The following is a 19,905-nucleotide window of genomic DNA, read 5'->3' on the forward strand; positions in this document are numbered from 1 at the left end:
AAAAAAGAGAAGAGATAGAATCGTCAAGATGTAAGAGGTAAAAGTGGTAAGTTAAAGAGAATCAATAAAGATAGTTTAGTAGCTACCTACACACGCGCACACACCAAACACACCAGTGTTCGCAGGTCAAGTAGATCGAAATACGCCCGAAAAAAGTGTAAAGAACAAGAAGGAGAGGGGAAAAAGAAAACGACGAGGAAGCACCGTTGCAAGCTGAAAACAGTCTGCCGATTTCTGCGACGTACAGCAGCTGTTGGGAAGAGATCCTGCTGTGAAACCTCCACAAATCAAAGTAGTGACCACAATGCTGAGAAAATACAGCTCCCTGTATGCTATGTAGAGAGGAGTACTGCAACAGCAGCAGTAGCGTGAGACTTTACTTCGACTCCGTACTGGGCCCCATCTGACCACGAATGCGGTTCTTGAGCAACTCGGGAACCTCACCCTTGTCCTCCTTGATCGCGTCCACCACCATTTGCACGTCCTCCGGCTTGAACAGACCGTAGCAAATACCGCCGTAGCGGCTGTAAATGAGTACGTTGCCGGCGTAGATGTGTCCTCCGACGTGCGCGCATGCGTGCACAGACACCCGCGCCGCCCCACCTTCTCCCATCGTCTCCGTGATGGCATGGCGGAAGAGATCCATGAGGACGGAGCCGCAGTAGCCGCAGCGCTCATCGCGGGTAAAGTGCGCGCAGATGAAGATGAAGTACTCCCCGGAGCGGTCAACCGCCAGCTTGCCCTTCGCGTTCGACGGCAGTTCGTAGGGCTCCGTGACACCACTGTACTGCGTAATCGCCACCGCCTTCTCCTCCTCGTCCACCTTGAAGTGAAGGATGGAGTCGTCGGTGTCTCTGTCGAGGTGCGACACCGTGAAGGACGCCTCCGGGCATTCCTTCTTGACCTGCTCCGCCAACTCCTTGTAGCCGGGCACGTTCTCGGTGCGCTTGTCCCACTCTGTGGGCAGCATGCGGGAGTTGAGGAAGAAGTGTTCCTGCAGCTTCATGCTGCCGAGAATCTTCGCCGGAATCGGACCGCAGCACTCCTTGCGGCCAAAGCCGTACTTGAGGGGATCGAGACCCTCAATATCCTGAAGTGTTTGCAGTGACAGCTTCGGCCTCACCGCTTCGAACGAGTTCGGGTCGAGAGTCATGTTTTTGTTCTTCTTATTCTTTAGAGAAGATGTGTGATGAAATGTGACGGTGTTACTTCCGACTTGTGTGTGAGTGAATGGGTGAGTGAGAACCACAAAAGTGCGGCTACTGAAGCAATCGTAAGAGAGGAAAGATAAGAAAAGGCCGATAAGGTGCGCAGAAGTACTACGCGGTTCGAGGTGATAAAAACGCGCACGCAATACAAAGTTGGGAGTACGCCGAGAAGGTGCAAAAAGCAGATCACGCGGCAATTAATTTGGAAGCACCTAAGGCAGAAAACGCGAGAAAAAGACAAGAACGAAAAGCTGCGGGCACACACACACACACACATATACATGTACATATACATATGTATATGCCCAAGCGTCCGACGAGAAAAGTACACCAGAGACGGTTTGGGCGGGGTGGAACTCCAATGGAATGGGGAAAAAAATAGGCGAAAGAAGAAGGAAGAGGTGGAGCGAGAGCGGAACAAACAAAGCAAAGAAGCTCGGCCAGTGCTGCTTCGCACCCTATGAAGGAGTCGAGAGCTATCGAGAACCTTGGAAAGCTCTCAGAGTTAGGCGAAATGCAGCTTCTTCTAGCGTAAGAACTGTGCTGGATTACCTTGAACAGATCAGGCTCGAAAATAAGGGCCATCACCACAATCTATTCAGGCATTTGAGTAAAATCCACCGAAGGGGGTATATTTCATTTTGCTGTAAATCTCAGGAAGCGCCTGAAGAGAAAACACGCACGACACACAAATATACAACGCCGCCCACATAAACTCTACCTCTCACGTGCATACCGTCTTTCTGCTGTTGTTTTGCTGTTCTGCGGTGACAAGAGCGCTTTCGAGACAAAGCTCCCAACTGCCTCTCACCCCACATAAGAACGAACGATTGCCTGTTACGAAGAGTCCTCGTTATTGCGGCTATCTGTCATGCTCTTTGAGCTCAGTGGATCCACGAGGCGCGGCCGCACCAGCATCTTCTTCGGCACACAGTACGGAAACACCAACGCGTTGCACACAGGGTTCAGCGACTCCTTGCCCTTCACCGTCGTCTCCCAGCTCTTCGGCCGCTTCAGTTTGCCGATCTTCGCCAAGGCTACTTGACGCTGACGGTGCGCTGAGAGGCGGTCTTGGAAGACTGTCACCACTGGCGGCACCGCGAACTCAAACTCACGCTCGTTCAGCGCGCCGTCAGTTTGAATCACGAGTGTCTTGTGCATCCGCGGAAACCGTGACCGCTCAATGGCGAGCTCTTCACGATACATACCACGATTCTCGATGTGCTGCATCTCGCTCAGGTGACGGTCTTTGATGAAGCTGCGGAGAACGTAAGGGACTTTGTAGTCCGCCGGGCGGAGCTTGGGGTGAGCAGAGATGACGCGGCCCAGCGGACGCAGGCCGGCCGCCGGTGGGGCGCTCTTCGTCACGACTGCCCACTTGTTGAGCACCATGTTGGGGTCACCAATCGAAGCGTACTCCTCACCTTTCAGTTTTCGGCGTTACCATTAACGAGTGGGGTCGTGTAAGGGAATGCGGTGGAGGAAAGAAAAGAAAAAAGTGCAGCAGCATTGGGAAGAGGTTGAGGTGAAAAGAAGGAAACGAATAAGGAATCTGATGCAGGAGCAAAGTAAAGCGATTACACGGGAAAGGAATTTACAAGCGCACGCGTGTCAAGTTTTCACGTACGATGGAAGCAGCTAAGCGACATCAGATTTTTTTTTTGAAGGGGTCAGTTTGCAAAAAGGCTCAGAAAAGACACGATTGAGAAAAAAAAATGTGAAAACCCGCGCACCTGCCCCAACACGTCACCGTATCAAAAGAAAAAAAAGAAGGGGGCATAAACCAGGAGAGATAGAGCGGACTCAAAACCAACTAGGCTCTTGCGGACACTGAAAGGTCATCCACAAAACTACAAAGGCTTTGTCGTGGGATTACATAAGTTGGTAAACGACACGACGTCATCCCTGCGGCTGAGCCTTGGAAAAACGCGTGATTACGGTGCTGTTCAACTGGTAAAACAACAGCTTCTCCTCGACCATCCAGCGAAGGAGTGAGAGAGATGCAAACGAGACGGAGTGCTCTGCCGCGGCTGCCTCCATAGCAGTCAGGATGCCCTCCACGCTGTCCGCGGAGACTCGATCTGCGGCGTCGAACACACCACCGGCAGAAGCGTCCAGTTGCAACGCCGCAATAGACAAGACGTTTACCGCAGCTGGAGAAGCGGTCTCCTCCTCACGACAGAGGGCTTGGCAGGCCGCATCCAACACCATCAGGAACGCCAGTCCAGGATCAACCGTTGCCCTTGCCACAGCAGCTACTGTCTTGCGATTCCGTGGTGGTGAGAAGAAGCGTGGAGGCTCAGTGACTCTCGCCACCACGCCGAGAGCGTCGTGGCAGAGGGGAACGAGAGGCGTCAGCGACTGCTGCCACAGCTGCCTGCCTATGACAGCTGCCGTTCCTCTCACAGAAGCAATGTCGTGGCTTTTCGGGGCGGACTTCATCTCAGCGTTGTGCGCCGCTCTGCGCAAAGCGAGCCCGATGTCCGACTTCGTTGTCACCACACATGGCCGATGCAAGTTCTTCACTACGTACTGCACCGCCTCGTTCACTTCAGGCGCGGTCCAGCCGTCGCGAGGTACCGCTGGGGGAGGCGAGCGCGCCAAACTCACCTCTACCGTTTGGTGGAGCCAAGAAGGTTCCGCCGGAGAGACGATCGTGGGACCGCAGTCCGTAGCCCCCGGCGCAGCGACCAAACGTGCAGACGATCTGGTCAGCGAAGCGCATTCGTCGATCTCTTGCGGCTTGCCGGACAGCAACACCATCACCTGGTGATGATCGCCGGTGTCAATGAGATGCAGCGAGGCGAGGAACTTCAGCCGCCGCTCCAGCGGAACAGACGCCGCAATGGCGAGCACCACGTCCGACGGTTGATCCCGTATTTCACTTGCCAGGTCCGTTACTGATGTTTGCGCCAATGTAGCGAGAGATACCTCGATGACATACGGTGAAGACGCGGCGGTGCTGCGACCCGCTGCAGCCTCGCTTTTGCTGATGATTAGCGGCAGTGATTGCAACGCAAGGATTGGTGCGGCCGCGAAAGCGTAGCTTCGCAGACATCGCTGCAGCGGAGCGGCGCGCATGGCTTCCGTCACTGCATCACGAATGACCGTGTCCGTGGCACCAGGTCGCAACACGGCTTCGCACACCCACGACCACACCTGCGCCGCAGTGACGCATGTGGTCAAGGAGGACTCGGTGCGCACCTCCGGGGACCGCCATATGGCTTTCACTCCGCCCCGTTGCACCTTCACAGCCGCCCATCGTTGCAACAGCGAGGCAATGAAAGCGCCCACGCCAGACCTTGCTCTGCCTATCTGTGCACTCAGACTACCAATCTGCTGGACTACGTCCTCCGCGCTTTTCGTCATAAGAAGCGCCGTGGTGACGTCAGTCGGCAGAAGATGCAGACACAGCATTGTATTCGCGGTAACACTGGCAAGGTCAAATGCGGACTGCTCCTTGCTGATTTCGTAGTCTTTTCGCCCTAGATGGGTCAGCAGCGGCCCTCGTTGATCCTCCCGCGCGAGCATCACTGCAATACGCTTCCTCATTCGACGCGCCGTGGCTGGGGCAGGAAAGACGCCAACGCCAATGCCACGGAACGACAACTTCACCGCGTCCTTCGCACCTCCGTCTAAGCCGTTCTTCGACCGCATCTCGTGTGCGTCACAGGCGAGGAGGAGCTCGGCGGTAAAGTTCTCCAACATCGACGGCACCGCGGTTGGCTGCACGTGAACTTCTGCCACGTAGTGTAGTTTGCGGTGGTGGCCATCCTGCATGCGTCGCAGCAACCTCTCCTTCATGAACTGCACCCCAACGCGTTCGGTGAGAGAAGACGCGACCGCAGAAAGGTCACGGACACCGAGAAACGAAAAGGCCGCACACTCGGGTGCGGACGGGTCAACACGCAGTCGCACCTCGCGCGATTCCTGGGGCAGCGTTGGGAGGGACTCAGCAAAGGTGACGGCCTCCTGCAGAGCCTCCACAAGCTCACACAGATCGCACGGCACGCGGGACATGGTGACCACCACCGCCGTTCCGCGCAGCCGACACTTCAGCACTGGTGGGAGAGGCTTGGATGCAGGACTGAGTGGCTGCACCTGCGGTGCAGCCGTTGACCTCAACCGGTTGCCCGATGTTGCATTCGAGTTCGGTGGCACTTTCACGTTCTCCGGTAAGCGCGCGGCTTCTTCCTTGGAAACCGGTGTTTCTTTGACTTCCTGTTGTTTCAATTCCTCTTCTCCAGTGGCAGCTGCAGCGCTGTCGGAGGACACCCTTTCAGTTGTGGACGACGTAGCCGAGGACGGCGTAGCGGGAGGGGACGACGGAGGCGGCGGCGGAGGAGAAACGGCGGTTGTGGTATCGGTAGAGTCCCTGGTAACAGAAAAAGCAAGAGAATTCGCCTCGCCCTTCCCTTGTTCTGTAGCCTCCGCGGAGGGGGTGAACAGCGTGTTCTCCAACTCCTCCAGCGTAAACGCCACGTCAGAGGCCGGGCCGTCCAAGGAAGAGTGCAGGCGTTCGGAGGTGAGCGCAAACGGTGGGGTCCACGATTGCAGTGGCGGCAGCGTGGATGTTGAAGGCGGCGCGGCGGCTGGGGAAGACGACGACACCACAAAAGCCGCAACACCACCCTCCAACCGACGGGCTCGACGAGCCGCGGCGGCCGTCTCTTCGGCGGATGGCACCGTTAAAACAGGAGGCGGTACTGCAGCAGCGGGTGTCTCCGGCACATAGACCCCCTCCGCCGCCATCATCTCCGCAGCTAAAGCAGGCGAAGGCACACTTCTCGGTAATGTCGCGGCCGCCCTCGAGGTGGTTGCCTCCCCGAGTCGAGACGCGCGGACGGAAAGGCGCTGCCGCTGCTGCTCGACGGCGACTTGTTTCTGCAGGCGGAAGATGTCGCTTACGAGCCCGTCCGCCTCGCTACGTTGTTGGCTGTGGCGGCGGTGGCGCGACATGTCCGACTTTGAGCGGTGCGACGGTGGTGCTTCCGTCGCAGTCACCTCCTCTCCTGGGAACACGCTGGTCACCTCATTCCCATCCTCGGTGGGCTGCGAGGGAGACGCAGAAGTCTTCCACCGTGCCGCTTCGCAGAAGGCACAGCGAGGCAGCCCGTTCAGACGAATACCGACGCTCCGGGCTAATCGCCTCATGTCCCTTTTCTTTTTAATCGGTTCAGCGTTCAGCGTAGAACCAGCGATGAAGAGAGAAGGTGATAGTCACGCCTCGTACGACGTACCACGCCACTCTTCCGAAAGTTTCAAATTCCTCTGCTGCAAAGTGCGTGGAGTCAACGAGGAGAGCAAAGGAAAAAGACGGAGAAACGAAACACAGCAGATGAGGAGCGGGAGGGCGATTCCGCGAGGTCAAAAGGTTAGAAAAGGAAGCAAAACGTTTCTATAGCTCGGCGTGTGAAGGGAGAACAGTGGTGCTCCTCTCCAATGACTCTCCCACCAAACCGAAACAAAGAGTCACACACACACGTCGTTCTTTTGAGGTGGAAAACAACGCTTCGGGTGCTTGATGTCTCTTCTCACACTATCCTGCTCTTTGTATATTGTTTATTCTTTTGTTGTTGCTGTCTGTCGTGCCCAGAGACGCTCGCCTTTAGCCTTGCATCCAACAGCATTATTTCTACTTCGACGCTGCCTAGCTGCTTTCCTTTATTTCCTACACGGACATCTTACTTCGCCGTCGTTGGATTTCGTGGGGGTGACGGGGTGGCTGGTGGCGGCAGAAACCACGTCAGCACGGCCTCCTCCGACGACACCGGCGCAAAACTCTGACCGCCCTGCATCGCCGCCGAGACCGAAGTCACCTTCGCACACGTCAGCACATCGTAGCCGAACTTTTCTACGTTTGCCTTAAAGAGCATCATGTCCGACGTTGCGGCGGCGCAGTCGTCGACGGCGGCGACGGGGATGCGGGAGGTGGCCTCGCGCAGCATAACGCTCAGCATGCCGATCAGCGGCACCACCACGCCGTCCATGTCCGCCAGCGGCAGCAGCGGCCGTACCGCCCGCATCAAGCGAGCGACTTCGCGCAGCATCGCCATGACCCACTCATTACCGCCGACAGACCACTGATTCTTCTGCACGCTGACGGAGCCGAGGCTCTCCACCTTGCGGTAGACGAGCGTGCCCATTTTGGAGAAGAACTCGTTGCGGTGGGCACGGCAGTTCTTCAGGACGCGGTTCCAGTCGTTCTCCACAAAGAGTTTTGCTTTCTGTGGTGGCCCATTGCTGCCGTCAGCCAACGTGATGCTACCGCCGTTCACCGCAGACGGCAGCAATGGCAGGAGGCCGAGGGCACCCGCAACGGCTACCGCGTCACGCGGAGCACGGTGCGCCAGCGCCGCCTCTATCACTGCGCCGTTGTACACGGCGGCCGTGAGGTGCTTCTGCAGCGCGGGGATGAAGTCGTTGAGAAACGACACGCACTGCGAGGCCACACATAAGTGCTGGGTTGTGATGGTAGTGAGCGTCTTCTTTTCCACCGCACGCGCGCCGAGCACCATGGCGGCTGCCTGACCTTCGTAGGCATCGATGAGCTCGATCATGCGCGACGCAACATCGAAGGCGAGGAAGGGAAAGGTTGCCATGTAGGTGTGGTAGGTGTGCAAAAGATCCATCAAGACCAGAAGTGAATTTGCCACGAGGCGGCCTTCCTCCATCTCCTCCTCCTCTACTCCACCCACATGCGCTGCCGCGCCGCTGCTGCTGCTGCTGTTGTGAAAGGTGTACGTCGGGGAGGTGGTGGGAGTCGTCGTCGTCGCACCGCCGAATGAGCGGGGCAGCCGCACGTACAGCTTCGTGGCATCGGTGTCGAACAGCTCCCCAGTGTTGTCCAGGTTGGCAGATCGCGCGAGACTGCTCACACCGCGGGAGTGCGCGTAGTTGACGCTTCCGTTGTTGTTGATGACGCTGCTGCCGCTACTCTCTCCCGCCGTCGTCAACATCCGAACCGCACGCAGACAAAACGCCTCCAACGCGTTTGCGTTCAACGTGCACATCTCCTCCACCTCGCGTTGAACCGCAGCGCTGACGGTGTCCTTCGCCACCCACGTCTCCCCTTCCGTCACCATGGTGATTTTTACTTTGTTGTCCTTGTGCTGGCGGCGGAAGAATTGCTTGGTGAGGCGCTGGATTGTGGTGCCGATGACTTTCGTGGGACGGTACACGGTGAAGCCCATCGGCTCTCCGGCGTTCTGTGCGCTCGTGGCCTCCACCTCTCCCTCTGCTCCGCTCGTGAACGAGCCACGACGTGGGCTATCCTTCGAGGAGGCGGCAGCGGAGGCGGCGGTGGAGCCGTCGAGCAGCGAGACAAGCCGACCCGCCACGTCGTTTGTGATGCGCAGGGGGAACTGCGTGCTGATGCGCACGAGCTGCTCCACGTCCGCCGTCGAGGACAGCTGCTCGCCACCCGCGTACACCTCCAGCATCGACGCCACCAAGGACTCCGCCTCGCCGCAGACGCGGGCAAATAAATCACGTGTTGCGTGTTCGATCAACGCGGCTTGATTGTCGAACATCGCCAGCGCACGGCACAGCCCGCCTGTCACGAAGAAGCCCCAGTTCTGCGACACCTGCGTCACAAAGTCAACGAGAACGTCCACGAACTGCTGCAGAACCCGCTGATACTTGTCGCAGCGAAGACTCTTCGCAAACCCACAGAGCTGCTGGCGGGCATCGGGCAGCGCAAAGGCCACCGTGTTGCTCGCCACCACCGCCAGCAGATCATTCGCGTGTTTGTCGTCCAGCGTACCGATATTCATAAGGAAACCGACAAAGGCCTCCTGCGCCGCGACCTGCAACGCCTCCACCACTTTCACGTAATAAAGCTGGTTCGCGGCGTTGAGCACGCCAAGCCGCGTCGCGCTCACGCAGACCAGACTCACTCGCTCCCCGGCGTCGCCTTCGCTCAGGTCGCTCAGCAGCGTACGCGCGTACTCGTCCAGCACCACCCGCTCGAGCACCTTGCGCGCCGCCTTGACGCGTCGCGGCACCTCGGCAAGGCACCGCAGCTTCGACAGCGTGTTCCACGAGATGCTGCTCGCGCTGTCGTCGGCGTTGTTGCCGGCCACCTCCAAGTCCACGAGGGCGTTGACGATGGCGAGGATTTCGCTGAAGTCGCGCTCCGGCAGCGCGGCCCAGTTCTCCACGTCACCGAGGCGGCGCAGGACCCGCTGCGCGGTGGTGGCGGTGCGCTGCAGCTGCACAAAGTTCTGCCGACGACGGTAGAGCTGCCCAATGCGGAGGTACTCGGACACGAAGAGCTCGCCGGCTCGCATGCCACCCTCGCGCGCCACCTGCGCATCGGCGAGCACGCTGCGCGCGTCTCCGCTGAGGGAGCCGAACTGCTGCGACGTGGCGAAAAAGTCTTCGGAGCGGTGCTTGACGTGCTGCAGCAGGCACTTTTCCACCGCGGACTCCCACGCCCGCAGCTCCTTGTTGCGGCCCTCCAGGTACTCGAAGTCGTCGGTAAAGGTCGTGTTGTCAACGATGCGGCTGAGAAGCGGCATGGCTGCTGACTCTGGCGACGAGGTGACTGCCTTGTCCGTCGCGGACGGTGATGAGGAGGACGTCGTTGTTGCTCTTGTGGATGTCGAAGCTGCGTTCGCACCACCTGGATGCCTCTGGGGAGAAGAGGTTGGAGCGGCGGCGTCGGCGGCTGGAGGCGACGGCGGCAGAGCAGGTGTCGACTCACCAACCACCTCCGACATCATCGCCATCTCCTCTGAAGGGTCGTAATCCTTCACAAAGAAAGCTCTCGGCACGCCCTGCGGCCAAGGACCGCCGTCCTCCGACAGCGACACCGCCGCCGCAGTGCTGCGACCACCATGCAGAAAGTCGGTCGCCTCGTCCCGCCACTCCTCCGCGGCGTTGGCGATGCCCTCGCGCCGGTTCGCCTGATACGTGTCGGAAATCTGCTTCACGTAGGCGCTGAAGTCGTGGTTGGGCGGGTACTCGGCCAACAACGCCGCCGCCGACTCCGGCCCCACCTGCCGCTCCTTGAAGTTCCGTGTGTAGTCGTCAAAGTTGCCCACTCTGCCGTTGAAGTCAAACGCCTCATAGAGCTTGCCGCCCAGCCAAGTGCTCCAGTCGACGTTGGCGGTCGGCTCGCCCGGGTCGTTCAAGATGGAAATAAAACTCTGTCCCACGGACTGCTGCAGGTTAATGAAGTGCGCCTGCGACACGGGGTCCAGCGCAGAAAAGGCAAACGCGTCGACGCCGCTGCGCTGGCGCTGCTGCTTCTCCGCCTCGTCCGCTGCACACTCCTCCTGCAACTGCGCGAAAAGTTCATCTGGCACTCGCAGCTTTTGTGACGCGGATGATTCGTGGAGCCAACTACGCAGCTGCGCGCGCAGAATGGCGGAGGAGACGCCGTTTTTGATGGACTCCTCAATCACGAGCGCCGGCAGGCCCACGGCGTGGGCGATGCGCTTGCGACTGAGTCCGTTGTACACGATAAGATGGGCGCAGATGCTGGCGGCGGCGTCGTGGCCGGTGCGCGTTACGCTCGCACTGGACGTGTTGAGGTGCGTAGAGGACGTCAGATTAGCGTGCTGTTCCATCGCAGAGGACGCGCAGAGCTATAGAAAGAAATCACGAAATTGAAAGGTGTTATTATGGTTAGATACCTCTTCCTCGTTCAATTGTGGAACAACCAGAGTAGCTTGAGATCGATGCGAGCCTTTGCTGATATTTGCTTATTTTTCGCGGTCACGACGGCGGTCCCCATACCAGTGCAGCTAATGAAGGGAAAAACGAAAAAAGGAAAGAAAGAAGAACCATCAACAGGCAGAGGAGGCACGGTAAGCAAAAAGAGGAAACAAAAGCGGACGCTGCAGAACCGCCGACAACCAATTACAATCCCAGGCTTTACGCGAACGACGTGCAAATCCTTCAGTGCGCTTGACTGTGCACCTTGTGGAGCGCGTTCAAGAAATTTGATTGCTGAAGAAACAGATAAAAAGGTGTGCGAAGAAGAAAAAAGGAGTTACCGTCATGAGAAAAGAAATTACTCTACTGCATGTAGCATCACTGTGTTTTCTTTCTTCACGTGCTGCTTCCTAAATCGACTCCGTTTTTTAATGGGCGAGTGCTTGACAGCTGTAGGCGGCACAGCTCACCCTATCTGCGTCACGACTAGGGATGCCAATAATAGGAGCTCGTTCCATTTGCGGATGCCTTCGCGTAACGGGCATGGGTTTGTTTTCGCGTACCATAAGCGCGTCTTTAAGTCTAAAGCCGTACTAGACGGAAATCAGAGTGAAGCAAAGCGGTGGCTCTTGTCGAATCGAAAGGTCTCCAAGAAACGGTATAAAACATGATAAACACAACTTGTCGGGTATAGAGGGCATCGAGAAGTAACAGCATCTTTTTCGGGGGTGATGTGCTTTCAGCGTCTACGGAGGCACCCCTGGGTGAGCAGCTCTGATCTAAACACTTATCTTATGTGTGGTGTTTGTTAGCTCTACCACATACGAACAAACCCAAATCACCATTTTCTAGTAGTCTAGGTTATGCACATCCAAATAGGTCAGCTCTATTTTTCTCCTAGCATGCTCGACGCGGCTGACGCCGAGTAGCGCGGCACAGTCGGCTCCGGCTGTTTCGGAGACGCAAAGTGAGGCGGGAAGGGACTCAACTCGTTCGCCAGGCGCGGCTCCGGCGGCGATCTCGTCTTCTCCACCGTCCCACCCACGAGCATCGGCGGCATGGAGGAGAACGAATCGTCGTCGTCGTCCTCCTCCTCCTCCTCTCTCTCATCCTCGTCTGTGTCTGCACCGGACAACGCGAGTGCCTCCTGGGGGGTGGATGGCACCGAGAGAACGCCCTCCGCTGCGAAAGGCGCTGCAGGCGCCACCGCGGCTGCCGGTGCCGTACCGACGTCTGCATCACGAGACGTCGTAAGGGCACCGGGCGGAGGCGTCGGTGGAGCGGCTGCAGGAGCAGGAGGGCGTGGCACCGCAACACGAGGCGGCGGGGGCACCGCAATCCCCGCTGAGGGTGGCGTTGGCACCTTCGCCATCGGCGGCAACGGCAGGAGCGGCGCAGCTGGGGAAGATGAAGTGGCAGCAGTCGTAGGGGACTGCGTTGCGGCGCCTGCCGGATTAATGTCCCTGTCGTTCTCCGCAAGGCCGGTCGGCGGAATGTCAGGAGATTTGTCTTTGTGCTCGGTTGGTGGAGAGGAGACCGGCGGTGTGTCCGCCGCATCTGCGTCTGCCGCGTCCACTGCATTCTTCATGTCGCTCGCGTCGTCCATCGCAAATGAAAAGAGCGTGTGCTCCTGCTGCGAGGTGTCCCGAATCGGGCTCGGACTCTCGCCGCTGCTTCTGCGGGGAGGAAAGGAGGAGGCGGTGGGCTGAACAAATTGCGCAGCCGAGACCTTCTCTTTGTTGTCGTCACCGGCCTGATCGTGGGCAGCTGTCGGCAACGTGCGCGCCTGCGCTGCGGGCTGCGACGGCCCGGCGACGGACACATCTACCCCTTCCTTTGCAGGCCCTGTAGCTGGCACACGCCGCTGCTGCTGTTGCTCCACCTCTTCCTTTCCCTCCATTGTCTCGCTCTCCTCGTTGGTCGAATTTTCCTTCTTTGGAGCCGGCGAGATGGCTCTGTCACCCTGTGGCGGACTGCCGGGCCGAGAGGAGAAGACGGCGTTGCTCTGTTGACGTACGTCGAAGCCCAGCAGTGGCCAGGGATTCAACGGTACCCCACCTGCCGCTCCACCGGACAGCGTGGCTGGTGAGGTCTGCAACGAGAGAACGATGTTGTTCTGCAAGTCTTCCAGGCGATGACGCTCGGCGAGGGGGCCAACGAAGTCAAACGACGCGTTGCCCGAGAACTGGGGTGAGAGTTCGGTGCCGCTGTGGTCGAAGCTCTGCATCCGCGGCGAGGCCCCGCTGCGTTGCGGTCCGCCGTCCGCTGCGTTCTCCTCCAAGTTGAGCGATGGCAGCAGCTGCGCGCTGTTGATCCGTGGTGGGTACAGACGGGAGTTCATCAACGGAGTAATGGCGTGTGGGGAGAGGGTCGGTGCTGCCTTGACGGACGTCGTGACAGGGAGATTTGTCGGGGAGTCGTGTAGAGACCACACGGACGGGTGCGTAGGGGTGGGCACCGTCGTGCTGGTCAACGGTAGACTCTGCGCTGCCGCAGCGGCCTGCGGAGCAGATAGCGAGAGGGGAGGGACGGCGGAGGCTGCAGCGGCTGCCTTGGAGGCAACTGCCGACGCGGCAAGCTGCGTGTTTCGTGGAACCGCTGGCGAGTCCGTGACGGTGACAGGCAGCGTCGGGTCGAGACTGTTGTCGAGCGCGGACTGCAAGCCGGAATGGATTGTGCTCGCGCTGGGGTGTGCTGTTGCGTGGGGAACAACGGCCGTTTCTTCGCTCGCCTTTCCCTCTGTAAGCCTCGTGGTATCTGCATTTGCCGCAGTCGACTCTTTTGCTTCGTGTTGATCCGTCACCGCCGCGGATGACGAGGCTACCGGCACCGCTACAAAAGAGGAGCTGGAGGACGAAGAGGAGTAGGAGTGAGATGACGACGTCTCCTCCTCCTCTCCCCTCTCGTGCTCTGCGCTGTCGCTGTCGCTCTCCGTTAGTGTGGGCTGCGACTGCGTCGGGTCGGACACGGCGGTGGAGGTTTGCTGCGGACTCGTCGCGGGCGATTGCACGACGGCGCGCAGTTCACTCGCGAAATGGATTCCGCTCTCGGGGGCGCGGGACATGAGAATAGAGACGGGGTGCATCGCAGTGGGTGGCGCAGGGAAGTCGAAAACGGGACGGCGGCGGACCGCGGAGGAAGCGGCGCTGCCAGTGACCTCCTGCGGCCCCGCCGCGTCGAGAGACTTTGAGAAGCCAAATCCAATTCGCATCTTTCCTTGCTCCTGTGGCGGTGTGGCGGAGTTGTCGAACGAATCAGAGCCGCAGCCGTGCACCTTCTCGACTGTCTCGTCCGACGCATCCTCATTGTCCTGCGCGGTGCTGTCGCTACTGTCGTTGGTGCTGTTGCTGCGGCTGTGCGATGCTGTCTCGTCACCGACCAGTCCGGGCTGTACCACCGCTGCTGCACCGCTGTCGTGAGGGGCGGCATCTGCAGGCACCGCTCGAGAGGACGCGCTAGTCGAAGGGGCGCCTACCATGGCCGACGAGACATTTGGAGGTGTGTGTGCGACCACTTCCTTCGCTTCGCCGTGTATTGAGTCCTTCCCATCGTCGGTGACCGTCTCCGCTATGGAGCTCTCCGTGTCGGACGTTAATGTCAGGGATGAATTCTCCGAGTCCGCATGCGCGTCGAGGCGGCGCGTCGTTTCCCTCTCCTTCGGGGTGCCGGTAGCATCGTTCCATTTTGGAGATAGTGGAGAAGGGGCATCGTTGATTTGTGTTAACGCGTGCACGGAAGGCTGCGTGTCGAGAAGTGCCGAAGTGCTGTCGACGAGGTCCCCTACGGCGGCAGCGGCGGCAACTGCCTCACCATCGCCTGGCGAGCGTCGCGGTGCGTCGGCATCTCGCGGACCGTCGCGTGACGGTGGCCGCGACGATGGTGAGGCACTACGCACCGAGCTACGAGAGGCACTCGCGCTCTGCTCCGACGGCGGAACGTTATTGTTGTTGCGTGTTGTGGCACCCGGGTTGATGTTGCTGCTGCGGTTGAAACCCCTGACACCTTCCTCGGGCTCACCCTGTGCGACGGACTCTAACAAGCGCTCGGTCAAGTCCGTCTCGCGCTCGTCCGCGTTCTCCGCGAGCTCGGCCTCGTACGCCTCACGCTGTTCCTCCAGCTGGTCTACTAACGTTTCAGCCTGCTTGCGCAGCTGGCGTATCGTCTGTTCGTGCTGCGCCTCGCGGTCGCGGGCCATGGCGAGCTCTTCCTCCCTCTGCGCTCGACACTTCGCCTCTATCGCGTGGATGGCCTGCTGCCGGCTTGCTTTCATCTCGTCCCGCAGGTCCGCCTGTTGCTGCTGACTCTGCCGCAGCAGCTCCACGAGGTGATTGCGCTCGTCCAGGACGGCACGCAGGGTGGCCGGGGACTCGAGGGTGTCAAAGATCTGGTGAAAGACCTCCACCTCGCGGTCGGAGTGGAGAAGCTGCGCCTGCGTCGTGTTAAGCTGCTGCTGCAGCTGCGTCAACTCCTGCGGCAGCCGCTGCAACGCACGCCACTCCGCCTGCATCGCGCTGTGGCGGTGCGTCAGGTCCGCGAGCTGACGGGTCGAGGCGATCACCTGAGCGTCGGCTTTTTGATACTGCTGAGTGAGCAGACGCAGCCGCTCACGTAGGTCACGAATGGTGTCGTCCTTTTCCCGCAGAATGACTTCATCGGCGGTAGAGGCAAAGATGGAGCCAGGGGGACCGCGATGTCGCGGCCGGCGACTTTCTACAGGCCAAAAAGATGTCGTTGCAGCGTCTCCTTCCTCGCCTCTTTCTTCCCCTTCCTCGCCTCTTTCCACTGTCGCGGCAATTTCTGTCTCGCCGGTGGCTCGCGGCGCAGTAGCGGGGACAGGTCGTCCCTGATCCTGACGGCGGCAGCGCTTCAGCTCTCCCCGCATCGCCTCCACCTCTTTTGCGAGCGCCCGCGCTTTGCTCCCGCGGGCATCGCGGCGGAGCTGCTCGACCTCCACCGTGAGTTCCTCGTTCTGCTTTTCAAGAAAGTACGCACGTCGTTGCCAGTACTCTTTCGGGCGTTGATCAGCAGACGGAGACTTGCCCGGGTCATTATTTTTCTTCCCTCCCACCTTCGCCTTTACCTTGACGTCACCTTCCTTCGACACGACATCAGCGTCTCCACCCGCGTCCAACACACTATTCCTGTCGACCTCCTCATCTGTGCTGTCCGCCTCTTCACTGGCGACGCCGTGCAGCGTGCGCACGAGCACCTGGGCGCGGAGTAGTTGCCGCTTCAAGCTCTGCACCTCTTCCTTCTTTTCCGTCAATTCACGCTGCAAGGAAAGCCACGCCTCGTCGGTGCGACGCCCGCGACTGGGAGAGTGCACCACTGCCGCGTCGACGGCCGCAAGAGCAGAAGGAGACTTCCGCCGTGCTGCACGCACCTTATACCGCAGCTGCTGGGACAGAGAAGAATGAGAAGCGGCGGCGGCCTCGTCCATGGGACCACAGTTGGGGTCTAAAACACCCCTCGCACTTTGGCGCGCCACCGCCGGTGGGTAACCGGTTGGTTTTGAAGTGCAAAGTAGAGGCGCTTCGTTCACGTTGTCAGCGGAGCCATAACAGAGCCGTCGCACAGCCTTGCCTTTCCGCGTGCGGGGCAACACCATCGTCGATGAAGATGGAGGCCGACGAGGCACCAGTCCGTTAGTGTTGCCGTACGGGAGATGACGAGGAGCAGCGCTGCTGTTACTGCTTCCGATGTGTGAAACCACCGCCACGTTAGCGGTTGCATCCTGCTGAGCCAAACGGAAACTTGTGCGTCGTTGAAAGGATGCAACATCACTCACAGCAGTAGCAGACGACGGACGAGTGCCTTCGTCCTCACCGGCGCCTAGATAGATTCGTTTAAACTCCGTCGTATTAAGGAAGCGGCTGCCTGGAAGATACTGGAGGGCTTTTTCGTCCGCCGTGAGAGGCGAACGCACGTACACGGCGTCGGCGTCGAGCTTGTGTGACCGCACAAAGCTGGGGCTTGACATTGAGTGCGACGTTACAAGGATAAATGTGATGAAAATGCAGAATGCTCGCACTGAACTTGCTTCTCTTTTTGTTTTGTTTTTGAGCGGAGACAATTGGATGGCTTCGATGCAACCGTTTTCGAGAAAACAACACCTCTTTTTTCTATCTCCTTTCTTATCGTAATGAAGGAAAATGAACGCAGCCTGATAATGATTTAGCAAATGTGTTTAAAGGGGAAAAAGAAACATGGTGGACAGCGCGTGATGTAGCGATGTGAAAAGACGAATGGGGAGCAGCGAAGCTGAAGCGGTTTTGAGAAAGCAATCCTGTGTACTGGTACTCTTCTGCTCAGCCGGTATCTTTACCGAGTTCCTCTGCACCTCATGCAAAAGGGAGAACAAAAAAAAGGGTTCTTTTGTTTCAGCTATGTCCTCGGGTAGGCGCTCGGTTTATTACTATTATTATTAATATTATTTGCACAATGGAAGACGGAGCGAAGAAAGGGCGAACTTCACTTTTGTCGCATTATCCCGCAGAGGTTTTTTTTTTAGAGCGACTGCTTGTAATTCTACTGCCTGTTTGTTTTTTTCCTGCTTTTCGTTTGTTGTGCGATGAGCAGAGCGAGTAAAAGCCGCTGCCGCTACCAACGTGGCACTCTTTTCATCTCACAAATATATGAATAAACGGGCTGCTGAGAGGGAGAGAGTCCGCACGCTCAGAAGGGAAATAGCGTTGCGAAAATGAAAGTGGCAAAAGTATGCAAGGCAATACTGTACAAAGTGATACGTATATGGTGAGAAAAAATGCAGAGGTGGGGAAAGTCTCGCACCGGATAAAACTGCGTCTGAAAGAATGATGAAGTGAAGAAAGCAACGAAGGTCCAATAAACCAGCGTCCTTCCGTTCCGATTAGTTCTTGATCTGCTTCACAGCCCAGCTGATTCCTTCGTCGAGCCCTTCACCCGTTTTCGCGGAGCACGCTTGAATGTGCCACCGTCGGTCGCGGAGGTCAGTCAAGTTGAGCGCCATCGTGACCTCCTCCGCTGACATCGCCCCAATCAGATCCTGCTTGTTGGCAAATATCAGCATCGGTATACCGGCCACCTTCTCCTCCTCGAGCAAGTGCTCCAGTTCACGTCGAGCTTCCATGACGCGACGAGGATCTGCGGCGTCTACCACGTAGATGATCACGTCTGCCTCCTTAAAATACTGTCTCCAGTAGTAGCGAGACGCTCGCTGACCACCGGTGTCCCACACATCCAGTTTGATACCACCAGCGATGAGCTTTTTGATTTGAAATCCCTGCGTGCTGGTGACGTGGGTGATGTCATCGTCGCTTAGCTGTCGCAGAATGCTCGTCTTGCCTGCGTTGTCTAAGCCGAGAAATAAAATGCTAGCGTGCCTGCTAGTGGGCCGGATGCGCATGAAAAAGTCTATAATGCCCATTGCGATTGCGACGGACTAGATACCATTTGAGGAATGAGCGTGGCTTCATACCCGCACGCAGGCAAGAGCAGAGTGAAATTATCTACAAAAATATATATTAGGACGAGTTAGTCAACGTTGTTTTCATCTCTTTGGACCTGCCGCCCTCGCTATCGCTGAAAGCCCTCAACGTTTCTCGCAACAAACGAAGAAGATGGGGGAAAGAAAAATGAAGAGGGAAAAAAAATCTTGAGCGCTTGACGAAGTTCATTTCACTCGTCTCGATGCTGCTGCTTTAGCGGTGGACGGCAAGCCTCTTAAATGAAAGCGCTGTTGCGATGACTGCGTGCGATTTGGATACCGATTCGCTGCACACTTCACAGGACCACAGAGATGCGCCAGCAAGACAACTGGCATCTTTTGTGTGTTGGATCTGCGTTTGTGCTTTTCTTCGTCCTGCTTGGACGCGTTGGGGTGACGCTCCGGATAAGGAACGAGAAAGACACCGGCGGCCACGGCCTCAACTAAGCGAGAAGGAAAACAAAAGAAATGCTGAACTGCAACATTTTAAAGGAGCGCAAGGTGACAGAGAAGGGAAATAATAGCGCACCCGTTCTCCGGAAGAAGAAACAAAACAGAAGCAGCTAATGTTGACGTACAGGTAATGCCATCATTATTTAGTTTCGGGTAATCGTAGAAAGAGTCGTTTTCAAAATGCCAAACTCACGTCACAACAAGCTCAAAGCTTCCGTCATCCGTCACGTTCTCCGCTTCGCCCTCATGTGGCCCATCAGCCGCTCTGCGATGGCTTCGGTGCTTTCCGTGATGTGCGTGCCCGTGACGGCGAGAGGTGCCGTCTTTTGAATCCCGGTGGTGCTTTGAGGAGTTTCCTTTCTTGCGCTTCTCTCCTGTAGCATCGCCGGTGTTGCGATTATCTGCAGGGTGCGCGTTCTCTGCCGCTGCGGCCGGATCCCCTTTCTCCTCCTCCTCCCTTTGCTGATCGCCCTCTTTGTGGTTCTCCTGAGGGGAGCTGGCTGACAGCGCCGCCGTCATTTGAGCCAGGATGGTCGACACCTCTTTTTGTAGCGCCGACGGGGCATCACCGGCTGGAGGTGGCGGGGGCGCAGCGGGAGCTGTACGCACCACCCGTTGCGTCCACAGCGGACGTGCTCGCAGACCGTCACCCTCCTTCTCTGCTACGGGTGAAAGAGAATCGTTTCGGGCCGCCCCCTGGCCCCCTTGAAAGGAGGCGGCAACCGAGGATGCGGCGTCCGCTTCTGCTGGAGTCGCCGGCTCGCCGTTTGCTTCCGCTTCCGCGTAGGGACTGCCCTCCACTTCCCGAAAAAAGTCATCCGCCGGAGCCTCGGCATCGAGCACCATGTTGGCCGCAAGTGCGCACATCGCCTCCGTCTCTGGGGGCCGCGCCGTGTGCCCTGCCGCCGCCGCACCACCGCCGCTCTCGCATGCTGCTGCTGCGTCGGTGTGGGGCCCAGATGTATTACCGCGCACCTCCTGCACCAGCACAGATGCGCCAACGCCCTCGCCAGTGTGATCGCTGGGCACTTCGATGGTTTGCGCAGAAAGCGGCACCGCGATAGGAAGTTGCGCGCCGGCCGGCCGGCCAGGTGGTCGTTGACGGGCACTGACTAC

At 58.2% G+C, this 19,905-nt stretch overlaps 7 protein-coding genes across 11 annotated transcripts; all 7 read right to left on the minus strand.

The window, feature by feature from the left end:
- Positions 1-376: 376 nt before the first annotated feature.
- Positions 377-1,460, minus strand: ABB37_04059 (putative mitochondrial hypothetical protein; the record flags this gene model as incomplete). Of its 2 annotated transcripts, none has more annotated exons than XM_015801599.1 (1): positions 377-1,460. In XM_015801599.1, exon 1 carries the CDS (start codon positions 1,151-1,153, stop codon positions 377-379), a length of 777 nt encoding a protein of 258 aa, XP_015660219.1. In that variant the 5' UTR covers positions 1,154-1,460. The 2 variants fall into 2 exon arrangements, with proteins under 2 accessions (XP_015660219.1, XP_015660218.1); XM_015801598.1 differs by having other exon boundaries at positions 377-1,320.
- Positions 1,461-2,045: 585 nt separating this feature from the next.
- On the minus strand, positions 2,046-2,633 carry ABB37_04060 (putative mitochondrial hypothetical protein; the record flags this gene model as incomplete). The annotated part of the gene is made up of 1 exon (XM_015801600.1): positions 2,046-2,633. Exon 1 carries the CDS (start codon positions 2,598-2,600, stop codon positions 2,046-2,048), a length of 555 nt encoding a protein of 184 aa, XP_015660220.1. The 5' UTR covers positions 2,601-2,633.
- Positions 2,634-3,107: 474 nt separating this feature from the next.
- On the minus strand, positions 3,108-6,483 carry ABB37_04061 (hypothetical protein; the record flags this gene model as incomplete). The annotated part of the gene is made up of 1 exon (XM_015801601.1): positions 3,108-6,483. The coding sequence occupies exon 1, from the start codon at positions 6,360-6,362 to the stop codon at positions 3,108-3,110; it is 3,255 nt and encodes a 1,084-aa protein (XP_015660221.1). The 5' UTR covers positions 6,363-6,483.
- A 409-nt stretch (positions 6,484-6,892) lies between these two features.
- Positions 6,893-11,166, minus strand: ABB37_04062 (hypothetical protein; the record flags this gene model as incomplete). Its single annotated transcript, XM_015801602.1, has 1 exon — positions 6,893-11,166. Exon 1 carries the CDS (start codon positions 10,781-10,783, stop codon positions 6,893-6,895), a length of 3,891 nt encoding a protein of 1,296 aa, XP_015660222.1. The 5' UTR covers positions 10,784-11,166.
- A 591-nt stretch (positions 11,167-11,757) lies between these two features.
- On the minus strand, positions 11,758-17,035 carry ABB37_04063 (putative flagellum transition zone component; the record flags this gene model as incomplete). The annotated part of the gene is made up of 1 exon (XM_015801603.1): positions 11,758-17,035. The coding sequence occupies exon 1, from the start codon at positions 16,849-16,851 to the stop codon at positions 11,758-11,760; it is 5,094 nt and encodes a 1,697-aa protein (XP_015660223.1). The 5' UTR covers positions 16,852-17,035.
- Positions 17,036-17,739: 704 nt separating this feature from the next.
- On the minus strand, positions 17,740-18,451 carry ABB37_04064 (ADP ribosylation factor 3 putative (ARL-3B); the record flags this gene model as incomplete). 4 transcript variants are annotated; one of them, XM_015801607.1, is made up of 1 exon in its annotated part: positions 17,740-18,451. In XM_015801607.1, the coding sequence occupies exon 1, from the start codon at positions 18,274-18,276 to the stop codon at positions 17,740-17,742; it is 537 nt and encodes a 178-aa protein (XP_015660227.1). In that variant the 5' UTR covers positions 18,277-18,451. The 4 variants fall into 4 exon arrangements, with proteins under 4 accessions (XP_015660227.1, XP_015660226.1, XP_015660225.1 ...); XM_015801606.1 differs by having other exon boundaries at positions 17,740-18,441; XM_015801605.1 differs by having other exon boundaries at positions 17,740-18,432.
- A 527-nt stretch (positions 18,452-18,978) lies between these two features.
- Positions 18,979-19,656, minus strand: ABB37_04065 (hypothetical protein; the record flags this gene model as incomplete). The annotated part of the gene is made up of 1 exon (XM_015801608.1): positions 18,979-19,656. One exon carries the CDS (start codon positions 19,654-19,656, stop codon positions 18,979-18,981), a length of 678 nt encoding a protein of 225 aa, XP_015660228.1.
- Between the last annotated feature and the right edge of the window lie 249 nt (positions 19,657-19,905).

Source organism: Leptomonas pyrrhocoris (assembly GCF_001293395.1).
Source record: "Leptomonas pyrrhocoris isolate H10 chromosome Unknown, whole genome shotgun sequence".
In the NCBI taxonomy this organism is placed as follows: domain Eukaryota; phylum Euglenozoa; class Kinetoplastea; order Trypanosomatida; family Trypanosomatidae; genus Leptomonas; species Leptomonas pyrrhocoris.